The following is a 22,766-nucleotide window of genomic DNA, read 5'->3' as shown; positions in this document are numbered from 1 at the left end:
CAAAGGAGGAATCGGCTTTGGGGGTGACTAGTAAAATATACCTGCTGGAGCGCGTGCTACGGGTGGGTGCTGCTATGGTGACGAGTGAGCTGAGATAAGGCGGGGCTTTACCTAGGAAAGACTTATAGATGACCTGGAGCCAGTGGGTTTGGCGACGAATATGAAGTGAGGGCCAGCCAACGAGAGCATACAGGTCGCAGTGGTGGGTAGTATATGGGGCTTTGGTGACAAAACGGATGGCACTGTGATAGACTGCATCCAATTTGCTGAGTAGAGTGTTGCAGGTTATTTTGTAAATGACACCGCCAAAGTCAAGGATCGGTAGGATTGTCAGTTTTACGAGGGTATGTTTGGCAGCATGAGTAAAGGATGCTTTGTTGCGAAATAGGAAGCCGATTCTAGATTTAATTTTGGATTGTAGATGCTTAATGTGAGTCTGGAATGAGAGTTGACAATCTAACCAGACACCTAGGTATTTGTAGTTGTCCACATATTCTAAGTCAGAACCGTCCAGAGTAGTGATGCTGGACGGGCGGGCAGGTGTGGGCAGCGATCGGTTGAGGAGCATGCATTTAGTTTTACTTGCATTTAAGAGCAGTTGGAGGCCACGGAAGGAGAGTTGTAATGGCATTGAAGCTCGTCTGGAGGTTAGTTAACACAGTGTCCAAAGAAGGGCCAGAAATATACAGAATGGTGTCGTTTGCGTAGAGGTGGATCAGAGAATCACCAGCAGCAAGAGCGACATCCCAAATCATCTCAATTGGTTTGAGGTCGTTTGATTGTGGAGGCCAGGTCATCTGATGCAGCACTCCATCACTCTCATTCTTGATCAAATAGCCCTTACATAGCCTGGAAGTGTGTTGGATCATTGTCCTGTTGAAAAACAAATGATAGTCCCACTAAGGGCAAACCAGATGGGATGGTGAATCGTTGCAGAATGCTGTGGTAGCCATGCTGGTTAAGTGTGCCTTGAATTCTAAATAAATCACTGACAGTGTCACCAGCAAGCACCATCACACCTCCTCCTCCATGCTTTATGGTGGGAGCCACACATACAGAGATCATCTGTTCACCTACTCTGCGTCTCACAAAGACACAGTGGTTGGAACCAAAAATCTCACATTTGGACTCATCAGACCAAAGGACAGATTTCCACCGCAGCAAGTCTCTTCTTATTATTGGTGTCCTTTATTAGTGGTTTCTTTGCAGCAATTCGACCATAAAGGCCTGATTCACACAGTCTCTTCTGAACAGTTGATATTGAGATGTGTCTCTTACTTTAACTCTGTGAAGCATTTATTTGGGCTGCAATTTCTGAGGCTGGTAACTCTAATGAACATATCCTCTGCAACAGAGGTAACTCTGGGTCTTCCTTTCCTGTACCTCGTGGGGTTCTCGAGTGGCGCAGTGGTCTAAGGCACACTCATTGTAAATAAGAATTTGTTCATAACTGACTTGCCTAGTTAAATAAAAGTTAAATTTAATTTAAAAAAACTTTTTTGAAAAGCTGACAGAAAATGCCAAAGAACAATCTCAAATATAAAATGTATTTTTATTTGTTTAATATTCCATGTATTTCATAGTTTTGATGTCTTCACTATTATTCTACAATTTTGAAAATAGTTCAAATAAAGAATGAGTTGAATGAGTAGTCCAAACGTTTGACTGTCACTGTGTATATATAGGACATCAAATACTGTAAAAAATCAGCAGGAAATGAGCTCAAAGTAGTTTTAATTTGGAAAATCTGTTCCCAGGTATTCCCATACATAAATAGAGGTTTATGTGATCGTATCCCACTGTAAGGTATGAAACGGTTCTGTTTTTGTCAAATAGCCCAACGTACTATATCTGTCTGGGATTCTTGCGGTCAATTTGCAGTGTATGCTACTATTTTTAACTATGTTCCCGCTGCCTCATTCGGGCGCTGCATCATTTGTGAGTGTTTACTGTTGCCTTGTTTTATTCTAGTGCTGACTCAACTTATTTTTCACTCCGTCCCTCTGTAGGCGACATGCGCATGTGCATCAGTCAGCTTCCTGGCTCTCCGGTTTGCGCCATTTTCTTTCTCTTAGCTAGCTAGCTTAGATACCGTGGAAATAAATTGATTTAGGGCCTCTTCTTATTTAATTCAGCACACCCAGTTAGTTAGTCGACATTTATGCCAATCGATTTCTGAACATGGAAGACGAAAGCCACCCCAAAACCCTGTAAGTAGTCAACACAACAGTCACGACGTTGCCAAGTTAGCTTGCTAATGTTAGTTAGCTATCGACCTCAACAGCTTCCTCATTTCAACCTCTCACTCATCAGCATACTGTTTCTCTCCAAGTGAAACAAAGGCTACAAAACTATCAAGTAGGCTGACCAAACTATATACATGAACTTATGCAATAATATATTGCATGACACATCAGCTGGTTAGAACTACTTAGCTAGCAAGCTATTGGTATCTTCTTAGCTAGCTATCTTCATGTTGAAATGTCCCAATCATGGCTGGTCTAAGCTGAGGTCGGCACGCTCAACTTCGTTCTTATATCGAGAACGGAGTTGAACGTTCCTCAGCTTGGCTGGCTTTGGATAACGTTAGCTGTCAGCGAGGTGCTTTTAAAAATGTCAAAGTAAAAGTCCTGCACGTACGCAATATGTGGACAATAAGTGAATCATTTGTGGTGGACTTTTATTTTGACATGAGGTAAACAGACGAAGTGGGTCTCCAACAGACTCACGTTTCAATCTGTTTTAATAATACGATCATTTAAATATTTCTCAAATTCCCCCGTTATAATGATCAACCGTCCTGACCACCAGTGCAGTAAATTAATGGAATTGTATTTAACTTCTGGCTTCCCATGGACTGTTTTTGTCCAACCTAATACAATTGAAAGCAAAGCTAATGTATGTAAATCTCCCCGCGACCAACTAATTGTTTTTATCAACGCTGGTGTATTTACTGTTGACTAACCCCATTCCGTACAAACTTGCTCAAACGAGGCAGCAATGAAAACAAATGGGACTGTGTTGGCGTCAAAATCTGGGGTGCAACTATGTTTCTATCCAAGCGTTGATTAACATGGTAATTGCACGATTGTATTGGAGAAAAGTTGAAAAACGGAATCCTCTGACGCAGTACGTTAAATTGGGACGTCTCATGACATAACATACAGCACGCATAATGCAACTCATTCTGTGTCATACAGTCTCTCTCCAACTGGTGTAGCTCTTCGCTCTTAAATTAAAAATAAGAAAGGGACGGGGTAAGGGGATACCTAGTCAATTGTATAACTGAATGTATTCATTTTTTGCGTCATCACTGTAAGCCAACATGACTCTCAAAAGCTGTGACAGCCGCTGTTTACTTCTGAAGATAACTTTAGCGCCGCCCTAAAAACCCGATTCATATTCAACACAAATCTTCAAATAGGTATGTAATGACATTTTATATAAACTCTTTATAGTGTTTTATTTACAGCTTAGAGGTGATAAGTTGGACAGATAAGCCATGTGGGAAACTGCTTTTTTCACCCTATCTCCCCCTTTCCCTTTCACACAGTAGGTTTCGCTTCCCCACCTGTCATTTAAAAAAAGACCAGACGGAGCTCATTGCCTTCTTCAATCATGCAGAGACGTGCAGCATGAAGGTCTCGTCATTGATTTAGCTGGAAAGGGGAGAAATTGTGCTTTACAATGGTATTCATATTACAGTTGACCTGGAAGTATTACTTTTTTTAGGCACAAAAATAAGGTAAATTGTACGTTACAGCACGATGTACAAAAGTGCGTCAGCTAACCACATGTACATTGGTGTTAAGTTATGCCTTCCTCTTGTCTCCATACTGAATTGGTGAGGTGAAAGTGTGTTATTTGAAATGAATTATCTAATGTTAGCTAGTATCAACTCAAGTAGATATGTTAGCTAGCTACAGCTGTAACTATGCTACTTTGGTTGGGCTAGCTAGCTATAATAAATAATTAGGCTATAATTAATTGCAAACAGAGTGCCTTGGTCCTCCTTGTTTAACCAATTTAGGTTTTACTTGTTAACAGCTGGTGCGCAATCTCTAATATTATGTAAGTCTCAAGGTTCTGCTTGCATGAGTTAGAATACCTCATGATAAGCTGTAGACCATACTATTTACCGAGAGAGTTTTCATCTATATTTTTCTTAGCTGTCTATTTACCACCACAAACCAATGTTGGCACTAAGACCGCACTCAATGAGCTGTATAGAGTACCAGAGTATGAGTCATAATACCCATAAAACCTAGTGGTCAAACAGGAAACACTTAAAATAACACTTAAAAGAAACACTTAAAATAAGGGCTGTGTTTCATGTAGGCTTACCCTGGCGTGACGTTTTGATAATCATGTAAATCTATCCAGAACAAGGTGACCCCCCCCCCCCCCCCCTTCAAAAATAAAAAGGAAATGCTAATGTGACTATCATAAAGAACTACAAATGCCATGATGATCTGAACGAGACTGCCAAATTGAGGCAATGGTAAGAATCTCTGGATTAACTATCTAATGTTAGCTAAATGTAGTAATTAATAAATTGGCTACATTAATTTAAATAGAAAATTCTGTGAACTGTCTTATGCAAGTTTTCAATTGTGTCAGCTAGAGATGACGTGCAGGTTTTGCATGATGTCTACTTTGATGCTTATTAGAATTTTCGAATCTGAGAGTAAATAGAGCCGAATATATTGATAAAACTCACCTTGTCCGAGAGAGATTTACATGGTTATCAACACGCCACGCCAGGGTAAGCCTACTTGAAACGCAGCCCTTATTTTAAGTGTTTCTAAAATACCCTATGGGAAAAATGTATGGTGGGCAAACGATTGGAACCATTTCCCTGTTTGACCACTAGGTTTTAAGGGTATTATGACACCTCCACTGTGGCACTCTATATGGCCATAACCATAAGAAAACAAGAAAATGTTCACCCAGAGGCGGCACTCCTAGTGGTCGGTGACTTTAATGCAGGACAACTGAAATCCGTTTTACCTAATTTCTACGAGCATGTCACCTGTGCAACTAAGGTGAAAAAACTAGATCATCTTTATTCCACATACAAAGCTCACCCTCGCCCTACATTTGGCAAATCTGACCATAACTTCATCCTCCTGATTCCTGCTTACAAGCAAAAACTAAAACAGGAAGTACCAATGACGTGGTCTGATGAAGTGGATGTTAAAGGAAAAATCCACCCAAAACCACTAATTCCTATCATTTACAGTGTTACATAACACTAACACTGACCGCCACTACTCCAACACCAGATGACACAACGGTGCTAGGCCTGATCACCGACAACAATGAGATGGCTTACAGGGATGAGGTCAGAAACCTGGCAGTGTGGTTCCAACAACCTCTCCCTCAACGTCAGCAAGACAAAGGAACTGATCGTGCGCTACAGAGGGCAGAGCACTCCCCCATCCACATCGACTGGGCTGTAGTGGAGCAGTTAGAGTTCCTCGGTGTCCACATCACTAAGGAATAATCATGGTCCACACACACCAACACAGTTGTGAAGAGGGCACGACAACGCCGTGTCCTCCTCCTCAGGAGGCTGAAAAGATTTGGCATGGGCCCTCAGATCCTCAAAAAGTTCTACAGCTGCACCATTGAGAGCATGTTGACTGGCTGCATCACCGCTTGATATGGCAACTGCTTTCCATCTGACCGCAAATTGCTACAGAGGGTAGTGCGTACGGCCCAGTACATCACTAAGGCCAAGCTCCCTGCCATCCAGGACCTCTATACCAGGCGGTGTCAGAGGAAGGCACTAAAAATGTTCAGAGTCCAGCCACCCAAGTCATAGACTGTTTTCTCTGCTACCGCACGGCAAGCGGTACCGATGCAACAAGTCAGGGCCTAACAGGACCCTAAACTGCTTCTACCCCCAAGCCATAAGACTGCTAAATAGTTCGTACGGGGAGCTATTGGTTAACTATTTAACTACCTGCATTAACCCATCACATACACTGCTGTTACTGTTTATTATCTATTCAGTTGCCTAGTCACTTTATCACTACCTATATGTACAAATCTACCTCAACTACTTCGTACCTCTGCACATTGACTCGGTAATGGTACCCTGTGTATATAGCCACGTTATCGTTACTTATTGTGTATTTATTCCTCGTGTTATTTTTTATCTATTATTTCTAATTTTTGTCTACATTGTTGGGAAGGGTCCATAAGCATTACACTGTTAGTCTACACCTGTTGTTTACATAGCATGTGACTGATAACATTTGAAATAACTCTTTCAATCTACATTTTGTCAGATCTAGAGGCTATACAGACCTATAGGCTAAACTTTAAAATGCATATTCAGACCTTTTGCCTTTGGGGGTGCTCTATTGCTAAAAGGGGTCTCCTAGGCCTAGAGCCGAAAGTCCCCTAAATGGACAGAATGTTTTTCCAGATATGTCCTCATTGTACAGGCAGGGCCATGCCTTCCCACAACCATTAACAAAGGCAGATTTGTGTGCCTAAAACTAAAGATTCATGAGATATTATTCCATAAATTACATTCAAGCCAACATTTTAAGCAACTAAACTTCCATAGTGTAGCCTATCCTTAAATCATCAGCTTCCAACCTTCTAAGTTCACTAATTTACCCCATCTTTTTCCCTAGGTATGTTGGTAACCTGTCCAGAGATGTAACAGAAATTTTGATTCTTCAGCTGTTCACCCAAATTGGACCTTGCAAAAGTTGTAAAATGATAACTGAGGTAAGATGTATTCTGCTCTATTAACTTTGATGATTTATGGAGACAATTAGTTTAATGGATTATGTACTAGGTCTAGGAATTCAAGTCAGTATACAGGGTACCTACTATGGTTAACCTTTGACTGTAACAACTGTCATTAGCTAGGTTTCCATCCAATTGGTGACAGATATTCATGCAAATACGCAAAAAATCTGCATAAAGAAAATATATGCATTTTCCCACCAGTGGTGTGTTTCCACCAAATGGAGTTGTTGAGGAGAAAAATCAGTGCGTGATGACGTAGTGCACACAATGTCCTTTTTCGCTTAAGTTTTCATGTACTGAATAAAATCTAAAGTTCAATGTGTTTCCATTGCATTTTCAACTACCGATAGTTTTGTGACAAAAACTGTTGCGTTAAATAGCAAATGTGTTTGCTCTGGTCTTGGCACATGCACTCTAGCCCACAGCTCGCAGATACAGTGCGGGTAGGCTAGTCTACATGAGATTATTATGGATAACATGCTGACCAGACCGCTCGCTTGTGTGCATCCGCAAGTTGTTTTTGTCCACCCACACCAGAAGCGTTCAGGACACGGAGGTTGAAATATCAAAACAAACTCTGAACCAACTATATTAATTTGGGGACAGGTCGAAAAGCATTAAACATTTAGCTAGCTAGCTTGCTGTTGCTAGCTAATTTGTCCTGGGATATAAACATTGGGTTGTTTTATTTTCCCTGAAATGCACAAGGTCCTCTACCACGACAATTAATCCACAGATAAAAGGGTCAAAGTTTGTTTCTAGTAATCTCTCCTCCTTCAGGCTTCTTCTTTGGACTTTATATGGCGGTTGGCAACCAACTTTAAGGTGCATTACCACTGCCAACTGGACTGGGGTGTGGACCTCAGTTCATCTTTCAATCACCTACGTGGGTATATGCTCCTAAAAACCAATGAGGAGATGGGAGAGGCGGGACTTGCAGCGCATCATGCGTCACAAATAGAACCAAGTTCTATTTTAGCGCCTGGCTACGCAGACGCTTGTTAGCGAGCAGTGAGGGTGCAATGATTGAATAACATGTATGTGTACATTTATTTTGCAGCCCATTGTGTGGTCAGCATGTAAGAGTGAGAATATTTTTTATTTGTCAAATGGCAGTCAAGCATCAATCATGATGTCACCAGAATAAGAACCTTGGAAAGGAGCATCAAGCTCATCAGCGTGCACTTTCACCAGCCTATGAAGTTCATCGTAACTTATTTCATCACTAGCCTAATAAATTGCATGGTTTCCCGAGTCGTAGTGGGAGGACCATATCATCACGTGACTCCACATTTACGTCAATTATGGTTTCAATGGTATGATTTTACTCTCATAAATACAGTGGATGGAAACGTGGTTATGGAACATACCAGTTTTTTACATAATTATGTCCCATTTTCCATACATTTTTTATGTTGCCTTTGTTGGTCTTATTTTTCACTTAAAACTGATTTCCATTTCCATCATGTTGATAAACACACCATAATCTAGAGGCGAAAGAAACGCACACCTATTTAGGCGAGGTGCTGGCTAGCGGAGTGGAACACTTAAAAAAATAAAGGAGAGCCACACACTCTAGGAGCTCAGATGCAAAAATATTTATGTCCAACGTTTCGACAGACAAGCGGTCTTCATCAGGGTATAATGACAAACACTGCAGGATGACTCATTTATATAGCGTCAAAAGAAGTGGTCACACAGGTGTCTAATCATGGCCAGGTGTGGCCTGATATCATTGGATATCATTGGTTAATTCTCATATATTAAAATAGCATACAAAAAACATGAATGGATAATGTATGATCATAGATACAATTTGGCTACATAAGCCTACAAAACATTTACAATAGCATAATCACAAGAATGGCTTCAGATCAAATTGTATCTATGATCATACGCTATCCATTAGTTTTTTGTATGCTATTTTAATATATGAGAATTAACCAATGATATCAGGCCACACCCGGCCATGATTACAGACACCTGTGTGTGTCTTTTGACACTATATAAATGAGTCATCCCGCAGTGTTTGTCATTATACCCTGATGAAGACAGCTTAGCTTGTCTGTCGAAACGTTGGACATAAATACTTTTGCATCTGAGCTCCTAGTGTGTGCGGCTCTCCTTTTATTTTTTAAAGATAAACACACCATACCATTTACATAATTGCCTTGACACATCAAGTAGAGAAAATGTCATTTATAATTAGGTTAGGCCTACTCTTTCATAAAGCATTTAGCCTAGATCTTTGCAGAACCTAAAATGTATCTTTAAATAATTTCATCGTCACCCAAAAGGGATCGGATTCAGCACCTCCCCTAACTTGGGAGTAAACCTTTATAATATCCTCCTCCTGTCACTTACCATAGTTACAGGGGGAGAAGGGTAAACATGGTCTACCATGGGATGCTGATGTAATGGCCTCTAGTGGACCTGTCCTCGAGTTTCTCGACATCTCCAGCGTAGCTGGGTGAGACGGTATAGGCTACCATCCATATGAACTAGATGACTAGATGTCTTTGGTTTGATCTCTTTTTTTTGTCCTGAATGTCTTGTTTAGTCAGATATATCAGGGGATATTTACTAGTCTAAATGGGGTGTTTTCTGTTTCGGCTACTTTTCTCTCCCCTTATAGTAAATGTATGATTAGGCCTTTTTCAAATGCCTCCAAAATGGTAACTGAGTCCTCTACTATTATAGTGGGTTATATCTAGATATTGTGCAATGAATGCAATCAGATCAAATTGCTTATTTAAAAAAAAAAAATGTATAAAACAGCCTTTAGGTTAGCCTTTGTACCAAAGAGGAAAGTTAGGGTTATTGAATCCCAGCCTTTTAAACAATGTTACATATTGCAACACAATGTTGATGATACATGGTAATCCCCCCAGTAGAGTAACATGGTTACTCAGTTCTTGCAGTTGTATTCCAAATAATGTTATATGTTTGGCAATAATATACTCTCCCAACTTCTTTTTCCTCAGCAACCCGATAGCAGGAGGATGAACTCTTCTGTCGGATTTTCTGTTTTGCAGCAATCAAGCAATGACCCGTATTGCTTTGTGGAGTTCTTTGAACATAGAGATGCTGCTGCTGCCCTAGCAGCCATGAACGGGAGGAAGATATTGGGAAAGGTAATTTTTCCATTCAAATGTAGTACTCTGTGTAGAGGCGGTTTTCTTGCTAAGTGCTGGTTATAACTAGGGTTGAATGGCAGGAACCCAGTTACTGGAATTTACCGGGATTTACCGCACAACACTACTCCCCTTTCCCCGAGATAAATAACTGCAAGAAACCGGTAGATTATTTATATGAACAGGATGGCGTGAAATGGAACTGTTAAATTACATGCCATGTCTAAATCGAGATTGCATGTAGACGTATCAGTTCATCATGGTAACTTTTGTTCTTGTGACAGGTAGGCCTACATTTGCTGCAGCATAGCCTATGCTACAGTAATATAAAGACAGAGTGCGCGTCTAATTTACCCATCTCTATCTGGCTTTTGTGGGTCACCTTGTTTTTTTAATTGTGAAAATAAAAAACATTTTATTTCAGCTGCAGAGTTTTTAAACAGCCTGTCACTCGAATGTCGTTGCTATAAATTAGTGCACGTGCAAGCAATCTTCTCGCAGTCTTTCCCTCCCTCTATCAACTCCATTCAAATTGCATCCAAATAGATAATCCTGTTCTAGATTGATATATAGCCCTATATATAGATGTCCTAGCCTACCTCTTTCAGGTAATAAATTCAATGCAGTATCAGCCTTATATTTAGCTAATTAATGATGGGTTGTGCATAATAAGCTTTTAACTTATAACCTCTGTGTGTGCGTATTGTGCAAGAGACCTGTGCTCCGCTGGCCTCTCCTTAAAAACGCTCCTTTGCTCTTGTAGTCCCATGCAGGAAAAGCTAGACTAGAATAGCTTGCTGGACATACTTCTTTTGAGCATTTTGTTATACCAATAGACTATTTGAAGAGGGACACAGGCTCTTTTTTCCTGAATGTTAAATACAGCAGCCAATAGAACTCACGGGTAGTTTGAAAGAAGACTGAACACGCAATGGCGATAGGCTATAGCAGTTATTTATTCATACCCATGAGCATTCTTGAAGAGAAGTGAAAGCCTTCTGCATCTAATTCTAGACCTATATTATTCAAGGATGTCATTAGCAGGATGAAGACAAGGACAACAAAACTTATTTAATTTAACTTTTGAAAGCGAGGAAGGAATGAAGCAACAATAGAGAGTTTGAGGAAGTAGGCTAATAACATTAGGGGAAATATTATGAAAGGTATATAGAGTGCATTCGGAAAGTATTCAGACCCCTTGACTTTTTCCACATTTTGTTACGTTCCAGCCTTATTCTAAAATGGATTAAATAAAACAATTTCCTCAGCAATCTACACACAATACCCCATGATGACGAAGCAAAAGCAGATTTTTAGACATTTTTGCTAGAGTATAAAATAAAAACTGAATACCTTATGTAAATAAGTATTCAGACCCTTTGCTATGAGATTCAAAGTTGAGCTCTGGTGCATCCTGTTTCCATTGATCATCCTTGAGATGTTTCTACTACTTGATTGGAGTCTACCTGTGGTAAATTCAATTGATTGGACAAGATTTGGAAATGCAAACACCTGTCTATATAAGGTCCCACAGTTGACAGTGCATGTCAGAGCAAAAACCAAGCCATGAGGTTGAAGGAATTGTCCGTAGAGCTCCGAGACAGGTTTGTGTCGAGGCACAGATCTGGGGAAGGGTACCAAAACATTTCTGCAGCATTGAAGGTCACCAAGAACACAGTGGCCTCCATCATTCTTAAATGGAAGAAGTATGGAACCACCAAGACTCTTCCTAGAGCTAGCAACACGGGCAAACTGAGCAATCGGGGGAGAAGGGCCTTGGTCAAGGAGGTGACCAAGAACCCGATGGTCACTCTGACAGAGATCCAGAGTTCCTCTGTGGAGATGGGAGAACCTTCCAGAAGGACAACCATCTCTGCAGCAATCCACCAATCAGGCCATTATAGTAGAGTGAAGCCAGACGAAGCCACTCCTCAGTAAAAGGCACATGACAGCCTGCTTGGAGTTTGCCAAAAGGCACCTAAAGACTCAGACCATGAGAAACAAGATTCTCTTGTCTGATGAAACCAAGATTGAACTCTTTGGCCTGAATGCCAAGCGTCACGTTTGGAGGAAACCTGACACCATCCCTACGGGGAAGCATGGTGGTGGCTGCATCATGCTGTGGGCATGTTTTTCAGCGGCAGGGACTGGGAGACTAGTCAGTATCGAGGCAAAGATGAATGGAGAAAAGTGTAGAGAGATCTTTGATGAAAACCTGCTCCAGAGTGCCAGACTGGGGCGAAGGTTCACCTTCCAAAATGACAACGACACTAAGCATACAGCGAAGACAACGCAGGAGTAGCTTTGGGACAAGTCTCTGAATGTCCTTGAGTGGCCCAGCCAGAGCTAGGACTTGAACCTCGAACATCTCTGGAGAGGTTTGAAAATAGCTGTGCAGCAACGCTCCCCATCCAACCTGACCTGAGAGGATCTACAAAGAAGAATGGGAGAAACTCTCCAAATACAGGTGTGCCAAGCTTGTAGCGTCACACTCATGAAGACTCAAGACCGTAGTTGCCGCCAAAGGTGATTTAACAAAGTACTGAGTAAAGTCTGAATTCTTATGTTAATGTGATATCAGTTTTTATATATATATATATATACACATTTGCAAACATTTCTAAATACCCCATAATGACAAAGCAAAAACAGGTTATGTGTGTAGATTGAGGCAAAAAAAACAATTGAATAAATGTTATACGGCTGTAACATAACAAAATATGGAAAGTCAAGGTGTCTGAATACTTTCCGAATGCACTGTATATGCGTCAGCCTACTAACTATACAAATAGGCCCTACTATATAAAATAAAAAATACGGAAGTCTATATACCTATGCTGCACCAGAATCATATGTTTTCTTCTGCTTTATCATGGTTTGAACGAGGTCCGTAATTTCTGTCCATATAATACAATAAGGTACAGTAATACAGTTCACACTCAAAAAGATTAGCCTACTGGAGCTAGTTTAATTTATTTACACGAGAGCATATAGCTAATGACGTCTATGGGCTTTTATGTTTTTCTGTCGTGCGTAATGTGTAGTAGCCTATATCATGTATAGTTGAAGTCGGAAGTTTACATACACTTAGGTTGGAGTCATTAAAGCTAGTTTTTCAACCACTCCACAAATTTCTTGTTAACAAACTATAGTTTGGGAAAGTTGGTTAGGACAAGTAATTTTTCCAACAATTGTTTACAGACAGATTATTTCACTTATAAATCACTTTATCACAATTCCAGTGGGTCAGAAGTTTAGATACACTAAGTTTACTGTGCCTTTAAACAGCTTGGAAATTTCCAGAAATTGATGTCATGGCTTTAGAAGCTTCTGATAGGCTAATTGACATCATCTGAGTCAATTGGAGGTGTACCTGTGGATGTATTTCAAGGCCTACCTTCAAACTCAGTGCCTCTTTGCTTGACATCATGGGAAAATCAAAAGAAATCAGCCAAAAATTGTAAACCTCCACAAGTCTAGGCGTTCTGTCGCCTAGAGATGAACGTACTTTGGTGCGAAAAGTGCAAATCAATCCCAGAACAACAGCAAAGGACCTTGTGAAGATGCTGGAGGAAACCGGTACAAAAGTATCTATATCCACAGTAAAACAAGTCTTATTTCGACATAACCTGAAAGGCCGCTCAGCAAGGAAGAAGCCACTGCTCCAAAACCGCCATAAAAAAGCCAGACTACGGTTTGCAACTGCACATGGGGACGAAGATCGTACTTTTTGGAAAAATGTCCTCTGGTCTGATGAAACAAAAATAGAACTGTTTGGCCATAATGACCATTGTTATGTTTGGAGGAAAAAGGGGGAAGCTTGAAAGCCGAAGAACACCATCCCAACCGTGAAGCACATGGGTGGCAGCGTCATGTTGTGGGGGTGCTTTGCTGCAGGAGGGACTGGTGCGCTTCATAAAATGGATAGAATCATGAGGCAGGAAAATTATGTGGATATATTGAAGCAACATCTCAAGACATCAGTCAGGAAATTAAAGCTTGGTCGCAAATGGGTCTTCCACTTTATTTTAACTAACCTACGACAGGGAATTTTTACTAGGATTTAATGTCAGGAATTGTGAAAAACTGAGTTTAAATGTATTTGGCTAAGGTGTATGTAAACTTCCGACTTCAACTGTATATATTGGAAAACTGCACAATAATTTGTCAATTTTTGGGCTTGGGCTCATTAAATATCGTTAATGTAGGGATCATAACATGTATTTAATATATGGCTCATCAGGCTCAGGTAGCATCAGGTTAGAATGTTCTTGCTGATCAAAGCTCTAATCAAATCCAGACATATTTATATGCCTTATAATGCTTTTGAATGACACTCCTGGTTTTGGCGGGAAACACCGGGTCACCTGGGAGAAAAGTGATTTATTCTCAGGATGAAACATCTGTAAAATACCGGAATAATTTTCAACCCTAGTTGTAAACCTTTCACAGTTGCTTTAAGGGACATGGAATGAATGTCTTTGCTCCACTTACGTTTCATTGTTCTGTGAACTGTTTTTTCTTCAGGAGGTCAAAGTAAATTGGGCAACCACTCCAAGTAGCCAGAAGAAAGACACATCTAGTAAGTGTTTACATTTGAACCTTTTCATCTTTTACTACAAAGGCAGTAAAAAATAATAAAAACATTTCTAAAGGCACTCGCACATCTGAGCTATCTTTGTTTATTTTTTCTCAGTAAAAAAATCTTTAAGATGATTTATTGTCACATACACCGGATAAGTGCAGTGACATTTAGTAGTACGGTCACATACGTGTTTAGTGGGTGTAGCGAAATGCTTGTGCTTCTAGCTCCGACAGTGCAGTAATATCTAACAAGTAATATCTAACAAATACATAACATATACCCAATACACACATCTAAGTAAATGAATGGAATTAAGAATATATAAATATATGGACACGCACGTAACGCTTTAAATGCCTTGTTCAAGGATACATCAACAGATTTTTGACGTTGTCTGCTTGGGTATTCGAACCAGCGACCTATCAGTTACTGGCCCACCGCTCTAACTGCTAGGCTACCTGCCACCCAGTAGCTACATTAGAGAATAATAGTTATTCTGTCTTGATCATTTCAGATCACTTCCATGTATTTGTTGGAGACCTGAGCCCTGAGATCACCACTGAGGATATCAAAGCTGCATTTGCCCCTTTTGGGAAAATCTCGTAAGTTGCTTTGTGTTTTAAGCTTGTCGGATTTAGTATGTTGTTTCCAGATTTGACATCCCCTGGAAATAGTTTTTCTCTGTTATTTTGTCGAATCATTCGAGTAACTTTAGAGTTCTTCTCATAATACATGTGTTTGTAAGCGGTCCATGAACAGAATAGATGTGTAACCATATACAGTATATACAGTGCATTCGGAAAGTATTCAGACCCCTTGACTTTTTCTACATTTTGTTACGTTACAGCCTTATTTTAAAATCTATTAAATTGTTTTTTCCCCCTCATCAATATACACACACAATACCTCACAATGACAAAGCAAAAACAGTTATTTTTAAATTTGAGCAAATTCATTAAATAAAATAACAGAAATATATCACATTTACTTAAGCATTCCTTTACCTAGTACTCTGAGGCACGTTTGGCAGCGATTACAGCCTTGAGTCTTCTTGGGTATGACGCTACAAGCTTGGCACAACTGTATTTGGGGAGTTTCTTCCATTCTTCTGTGCAGATCCTCTGTCAGGTTGGATTTGGAGAGTTGCTGCACAGCTATTTTCAGGTCTCTAGAGATGTTCGATCGAGTTCAAGTCCTGGCTCTGGCTGGGCTACTCAAGGAAATTCAGAGACTTTGTCCCTAAGCTACTCCTGCGTTGTCTTGGCTGTGTGCTTAGCGTCGCTGACCTGTTGGAAGGTCAACCTTCTCCCCAGTCTGATGTCCCGAGCGCTCTGGAGCAGGTTTTCATCAAGGATCTCTCTGTAATTTGCTCCGTTCATCTTTCCCTCGATCCTGACTAGTCTCCCAGTCCCTGCTGCTGAACAAAATCCCCACATCATGATGCTGCCACCACCATGCTTTACCGTAGGGATCGTGCCAGGTTTCCTCCAGACATGACACTTGGCATTCAGGGCAAAAAGTTCAATCTCATGAGACCAGAGAATCTTGTTTCTCATGGTCTGAGAGTCCTTTAGGTGCCTTTTGGTATACTCCAAGTGAGCTATCATGTGCCTTTTACAGAGGAGTGGCGGCCAGCTCTAGGAAGAGTCTTGGTGGTTTCAAACTTCTTCCATTTAAGAATGATGTAGGCCACAGGGTTCTTGGGGACTTTCAATGTTGCAGAAATTATTTGGTACCCTTCCCCAGATCTGTGCCACGACACAATTCTGTCTCGGAGCTATACGGACAATCCCTTCGACCCCTTGGGGTGATTTTTGCTCTGACATGCACTGTCAGCTGTTGGATCTTATTATAGACAGGTGTGTGCCTTTCCGAATCATGTCCAATCAATAGAATTTACCACAGGTGGACTCCAAGTTGAAGAAACATCTCAAGGATGATCAATGGAAACAGGATGTACCTGAGCTCAATTTCGAGTCTAATAGCAAAGGGTCTGAATACTTATGTAAATAAGATATTTCTGTGTTTTATTTGTAATACATTTGCAAAAGTTTCGAATCTTGTTTTCGCTTTGTCATTTTTCTTTAATCCATTATAGAATAAGGCTGTAACGTAAGAACATTTAGAAAAAGTCAAGGGGTCTGAATACTTTCCGAATGTGTTGTATACTGTAGATGTAATTCCTTTGACTATTGGTTTAAATTACTTTTTAAAGCACATCACACCCAGTCTTGATACATACGTCTCTATCCCTGTTTTGATCATTTGTGAAAAGCAGGATGACAGAACAAGTGACAAAGTATTTTCAATTGTAATTCATAATTATTTACTTTCAGTCTATATCTAAAACCACACTAATTTCACAGCCAACATTGAATGTCAGCTTTCTATTTTCCCCTCATGCTTTTTTGATAAATGTAGGAAATGGTAAGTAGTTTGGGATGTCAAATATAAGATTGCAGGTCAAGCTTTGTATGTGTAACCCTGAAAAGCATTCAGCCTTTCAGTAGTTGTGAGTCTCAGTTAAGTAATAGCATTCTGGTTATTTTACAGAAATGCTCATAGGATTGGACAGGAGCTTGAAGTCTAACAGCAAGGAACTGTGCACACTGGAAACTCAGATGTAGACGTTTTTCTCATATCTATTTATTCTATACCTTTTTGTGTTTTTGTATTAACATGACCTAGTTTAGTATAACAAACTCCAATATTCAATACATATACTTAAGATTTGTGTAAAACTGATTCTGGTTTGTTAATGTTGATAGTTTTTGCTCCTTTCCTAAAAATCTGAAAATGTTTTCAAATTTGCAGCTCCCCAAACTCCATAATGGTGGTAAAGAATTTACCAGGAAAAATAAAGAAATCTGTTAACAGGCCATGTATGCCATTTAATTCCTTTTTTCTCTTTGATATTTATATATATTTATATTGGTAGGATGAACACCATCAGCAGATATTAGGAATGCATGGTAGTCCATAAGTGTTGTGGATTATAATTGGTGCACTGTTTGACAGGGAACCCTTAACTGAAAATGAATCTGGAGAAAGAAGCAGTTAAAACTATCAGTGTATGTTGCATTTCTTTGTACTTGTTTTTGTTTTCAAATGCTGCCTTTTATCAGTAATCAGTTTAGGGTTTTTAAGGTAGTTAAAGGTGCTTGAATTTTGTAATGTAATTTCAGAAAATGTCCATAATATGTCTGCCGCTAATAGTGGAATGATAGTGTTTCACAGTATTACCGACCCAACGGTGACCTGATATGCTGTGATATTCGCCTATTGATTTCTCCCGCCAGAGCGATCTGTTGTCAAAATGGGAAAGCTGTTCTGACTTTGTGGCTGTGTTATCTAGTGGTAATCGCTCTGTCATTTCCTGGTTGCAAAAATTCTACACTGTTCGCAAAATTAGAGTTTAAGTGAGAAAACTAGCACTGAATAGTGTAGGGAATCATTGTACCATCTAAAGCACTGTGTATTTATCTTTTCAATAACAAAATGTTATTTTTTTTCTTCTGCTGTTTGAAGCTGGTGGACTAAAACCGAACCGGTTTCAGCTTCAAACAGCTGTAAAAACGGTATTTATTGTTAATGAAAATATATTTCACAGCAATTTAGATTGTAAATGATTCCCTATTCAATGCTTGTTTTCTCACATAAACTGAAGTTGAGTGAACAGTGTAGAACTTTAGCAACCAGGAGATGACATAGCGATTTCCACTAGATAACAATGCCACAAAGTCAGAACAGCTTTCCCATTTTGACGACAGACGCTGCTCTGGCGGGAGAAATCAATAGACCGATATCACAGCCAATCACAACACTGGCAGGTACAGTAAGTAATACTGTAAAACACTATCATTACACTGTTATTGCAGATATATTACGGACCTTTTCTGAAATTACAATGCAAAAATTAAAACAAATCCTGTGTAGCACCTTTAAGATATTTATTGGGATTTTAGGGGACAATGTAGTCGATTCGAAGTTCAGTGTGTGTGTGTGGTTCCTTTTAATTTATGCATGTTATACAGTGTTGCAATGGTCTGATGCTATTGTCTTGTGTCCTTCCAGGGATGCTCGTGTTGTGAAGGACATGACTACAGGGAAATCTAAGGGGTATGGATTTGTGTCCTTCTATAACAAACTGGTAAGGCTCCGGTGCAGGAACACAAGATGAAGGTTATTTCTATTTCTGTTTACTATTTTCTATTTTCAGTAGATTAGATCTTTAGACAATTTTAAAGTTTTATAAATAAGTACACTGTAAATGCACATTTTGTGTTCTATGTTGGTCGTTTTGTAACTTAAGTACAAGTTGTAGTTTATTTGATAGTTAATTATTCCTGTTGAATATATATTCTTATCCATCCATTTAGTATACAAAACATGTTTAAAATGACATAATAATAGCACATAGTTTATAGAATATGTATAGAACAATGTAGAATCTGGAGAGGAAACGTTTTCTTTTGTTTTAAACAACAGGATGCAGAGAATGCCATTGTGCACATGGGGGGACAGTGGTTAGGGGGACGCCAGATAAGGACCAACTGGGCAACTCGCAAGCCACCCGCCCCAAAGAATGTGCAAGACAGTAAGTATGAGTGAGATAAGACTGTGTTGATTTAATAGAGTTGAAATGGGAGTTATTAGGCTGAATGTTCATATTTATCTCCTTTGTATGTTTACACCAGATGGCTCGAAGCAGCTGAGGTTTGAAGATGTAGTGAACCAATCCAGTCCCCAGAACTGCACTGTGTACTGTGGAGGAATCCAGTCCGGACTATCAGGCAAGTTAAACATGAAAAGTTACACTCAGACTGTTTAGAATCAATCGTTTGATGTTCGCAACAAATAGAGTTTGGGAAATAAAGACTGGGTTGGCAGACAAAGGTGGATGATTGTTTAATTGAAATCTTTTTCCTTGCAGAGCATCTCATGCGTCAGACATTTTCGCCGTTTGGACAAATCATGGAAATAAGAGTTTTCCCAGAGAAAGGTTACTCTTTCATCAGGTACCGTTTTGTTCTGAGCAAAGATTCCCTATTTTGTTTATGTACAACACTATGTATTGCCTCATTCTGCCTGTAGATGATAGTACCGGTACATGACTCAAAAATAAATCTTCTAATAATACACCAAAAGCTCCCAATAATAATGTCTACTGTAGAATCCAATCAGATTTATTTGTGAAAGTAGTTAAATGGTTTTATTCCATCCTTTTTTGGTTATGCTTTATAATAACTTGGATATTATTATTATATATCCTTATAAATTATTTTAAGCATGTTTTAAACGGTATAAATGCTCATGAATAAAATACAAATGTCTGAATAATATGTACACTCTTTTTATAAATAGTTTGTTTATTCATAAGTTATTACAGTGTGTTTTCCTATGATTGGTATTCTTGAAACGGTACTTACTTAACACGGTCAACCATAAAAAACTAAATTCCTCATGTTGCACATTTTTATTTTACATTGTGATTGCAGTGCTGAATGACTTTTCTTGACCGCTGTTTCTTGTCGACATTTGTGTTCTTCTGACAGGTTCTCCTCCCATGAAAGTGCTGCCCATGCAATTGTTTCTGTAAATGGAACGTCCATCGAATGCCACATAGTGAAGTGCTACTGGGGCAAAGAATCCCCCGACATTGCCAAAAGCGTACCACAGGTAGACACAAGTATCTTTCATTGAGACACTGCTCAATTCAAATATTGACATTTCCTAGTGCATATATATATTTTTCTTTACTCACCCAGAAAATGATTGTATTATGATCAATTGTATCTTTAAACAGATGGAGTATGGTCAGGGTCAGGGTCAGTGGGGACAATGGAGCCAAATGTATGGGAGCCCCCAGGCCCAGCAGTATGGACAACAGTACATGGCAAATGGTTGGCAAGTGCCCTCTTATGGAGTGTCTTATGGACAGTCTTGGAATCAGCAAGGATTTGGTGTAGAGTAAGTATAAACTAATTACTCAGATCATGCACATTGTGAAATGCTCTTGAAAGGATAATTATTTCCTTAGTATCCAAACCAGTTCAGTTGTTTGCAGCACTTGTTCATTAGGGAGTTCTGTTCTTTTTTCAGACTATACTGTAGGCTTCCTGGTGTGATTGCACAAAAGAGGCTCACATTGCTGGTTACATTCAGAACATTTTTATCAAGACTGTTTTCTTTCCTCAACAGTATCTATTTAACATTTTAACACCATTACTACTTTTCTGTCAGCAATATTCTCCTTAACCACAGTTTCTGGTTGACATTTGCAAGCATAGGCCTATATCCAGTGTCATAGCGAACCTGGTGAAATGGTTTGACTCCAGAGCTACACTAAACTATGAGATCTTGTTCACAGGGACTCCATTCTGGCTGCAGCAGCACAGAACCTTTCAAGGTGACAAATGCAATCAGTGTTTTATAGCCCAAAGCTTTCACTTACCAGCCTCTATCATTCCGTGACCCTTGTTGTGGTTTTCTCTCTTGCAGACAGTCCCAGTCCCCAGCCTGGGTTGGAGGGTTTGGATCCCCGGCACCGTCCCAGCCTCAGACCGGTCCTGTGATGCCCAACCAGGGAAACTTCAACATGGCTGGCTACCAGACACAGTGAGCAGGCTCTCACTCATATCAATAACACAGGCATGTCAGGCAAGTCAGAATTAGTGGACTTTCAATTAGGAGAACATAAAGAAATTAGCATTGTAATCTAATCATCTGGAGAGATTGTGTTTAAAGCAGAGAAGATCAGGAACAATAGCTTAACTCTCAGATATATGGGGAAGCAAATGTTATTTATAAAGACAAGTAGTGAGGGGAGGGGGTTGTTTTTATTGGCTGAAGTTATGTACAAATGAAATGTCAACAGGTGGTTGAAACAAAACTTGGACTGAATTTTCATGCTTTTATATAGGGAATATCTTTTAAAAAATAAAGTTTTTGTTTACTACTTAATGTAGCCTAAACGGACTTAAAAGGTAATTTGAATACCCTAGTTTGTCACAGGACATTGCATAGGTACATAATGTACATTTTCTGAACATAAATCTCTTTAAATTGTTAGTTTCTCCCCATCAACTCTGATTGTGCGTTTGCTGATTTTTAAATCACTTTCTGAACTTTTGACAGATGTGAGTAAACACATTTTCAGTCTCCTGTTTTAAGAAGCACTTTTAGGGTTCACATGTTAGTTGTAAATCTTCAAATGAATATGGATTTGCGTGCCATTATGTATATTTACATTTTATTTACTTCACTCTCTTCATCTCTTGACATTGTACCAGCCGAATTTCTTGAAAATGCGTGTAAATCTGTATGCTATTATTTGATTATACCTGTAAATGTCACTTATAAAGGAAAAGGGTCAGGAAGGCCAAACATTTATATAACCCTCAACCTGATTTAAAATAAGGATTTCCAAGCATGTACTCTTTAGTAAACCTAATTCTGTATATACTGTAGATGGGTGTGCAATGCAGGGCTGACATATTGAATATATTCAATATAATTTACAAAGAAGCCTTAATTTAAATGTCAGTTAATGCACCATTCATTATTTTACTCACTGAAGCCCTGTTAGAAACCTGAATTCTAGATGTTAGAACTGATGTTTTTACCATTTAAAGTTGTGTGCCATTTTCAGCTAATAGCAGGCGACGAGGAATTAACATTTCCTGGAAACATTGAGGGTGTATTGCACGTTTTTGAAAATGTATTATCTTGGTTGCTCAAAGTATTGAATGTAAATGGCAGAATTGTTTTAATGATGAATAAAGCTCAGCGATTGACAAAAGTCCCTTTTCAATGTAAAAGGTTCTCAATAAAAATTATTATTGGAAGAAAATAAGCTGATCCCCCATCTTGTTTGTGTTCAGTGCATTTACTGTAGTCTACTACAAGTCTTGAGCTATGTTTGCCTAAATGGGGAGTCAATATTGTAAAGCTAATGTTTTATAACAATTTATGAATTACACTACTCAAAATACTACATATTACTTGACACTAAAAACTGTACAATTAATACATGAATAATTAAAATGACCTATGGTCCTTAAAATAGCCAAATGCTCCTTTTAAAACAATACCATTTCTAGTGAAAAGAAAGGGTTGGACACCTTTTAAAATAAAACCAAATTTTTTGTCACTAGTCCTAGGGTTTTGAAGACAAGGCAATTTCCCAAACTCGCGTTCCCCACTCTGGTCCTCGAGTACCCCCAAGGCCCCAACAACACATTTGTTGTAGCCCCAGACAAAAATCACCTGATTCA

The 22,766-nt window shown here is 39.3% G+C and overlaps 1 protein-coding gene across 4 annotated transcripts; it reads left to right on the top strand.

The window, feature by feature from the left end:
• Window positions 1–1,922: 1,922 nt before the first annotated feature.
• LOC139570649 (nucleolysin TIAR-like) lies at window positions 1,923–22,342 on the top strand. Of its 4 annotated transcripts, none has more exons than XM_071392707.1 (13): window positions 1,923–2,210; window positions 6,651–6,747; window positions 9,756–9,905; window positions 14,433–14,487; window positions 15,005–15,092; window positions 18,565–18,640; window positions 18,979–19,087; window positions 19,188–19,283; window positions 19,424–19,508; window positions 20,046–20,169; window positions 20,297–20,460; window positions 20,861–20,899; window positions 20,992–22,342. In XM_071392707.1, the coding sequence occupies exons 1-13, from the start codon at window positions 2,182–2,184 to the stop codon at window positions 21,110–21,112; spliced, it is 1,233 nt and encodes a 410-aa protein (XP_071248808.1). In that variant the 5' UTR covers window positions 1,923–2,181; the 3' UTR covers window positions 21,113–22,342. The 4 variants fall into 4 exon arrangements, with proteins under 4 accessions (XP_071248808.1, XP_071248809.1, XP_071248810.1 ...); XM_071392708.1 differs by lacking the exon at window positions 1,923–2,210 and adding an exon at window positions 3,406–3,424; XM_071392709.1 differs by lacking the exons at window positions 1,923–2,210; window positions 6,651–6,747; window positions 9,756–9,905; window positions 14,433–14,487; window positions 15,005–15,092 and adding exons at window positions 17,073–17,113; window positions 17,305–17,372.
• The last annotated feature ends 424 nt before the right edge of the window (window positions 22,343–22,766 follow it).

Source organism: Salvelinus alpinus, chromosome 3 (genome assembly GCF_045679555.1).
Source record: "Salvelinus alpinus chromosome 3, SLU_Salpinus.1, whole genome shotgun sequence".
In the NCBI taxonomy this organism is placed as follows: domain Eukaryota; kingdom Metazoa; phylum Chordata; class Actinopteri; order Salmoniformes; family Salmonidae; genus Salvelinus; species Salvelinus alpinus.
Note: the sequence above shows the minus strand (reverse complement) of the source record. Positions and strands in the feature narration are given on the sequence as shown.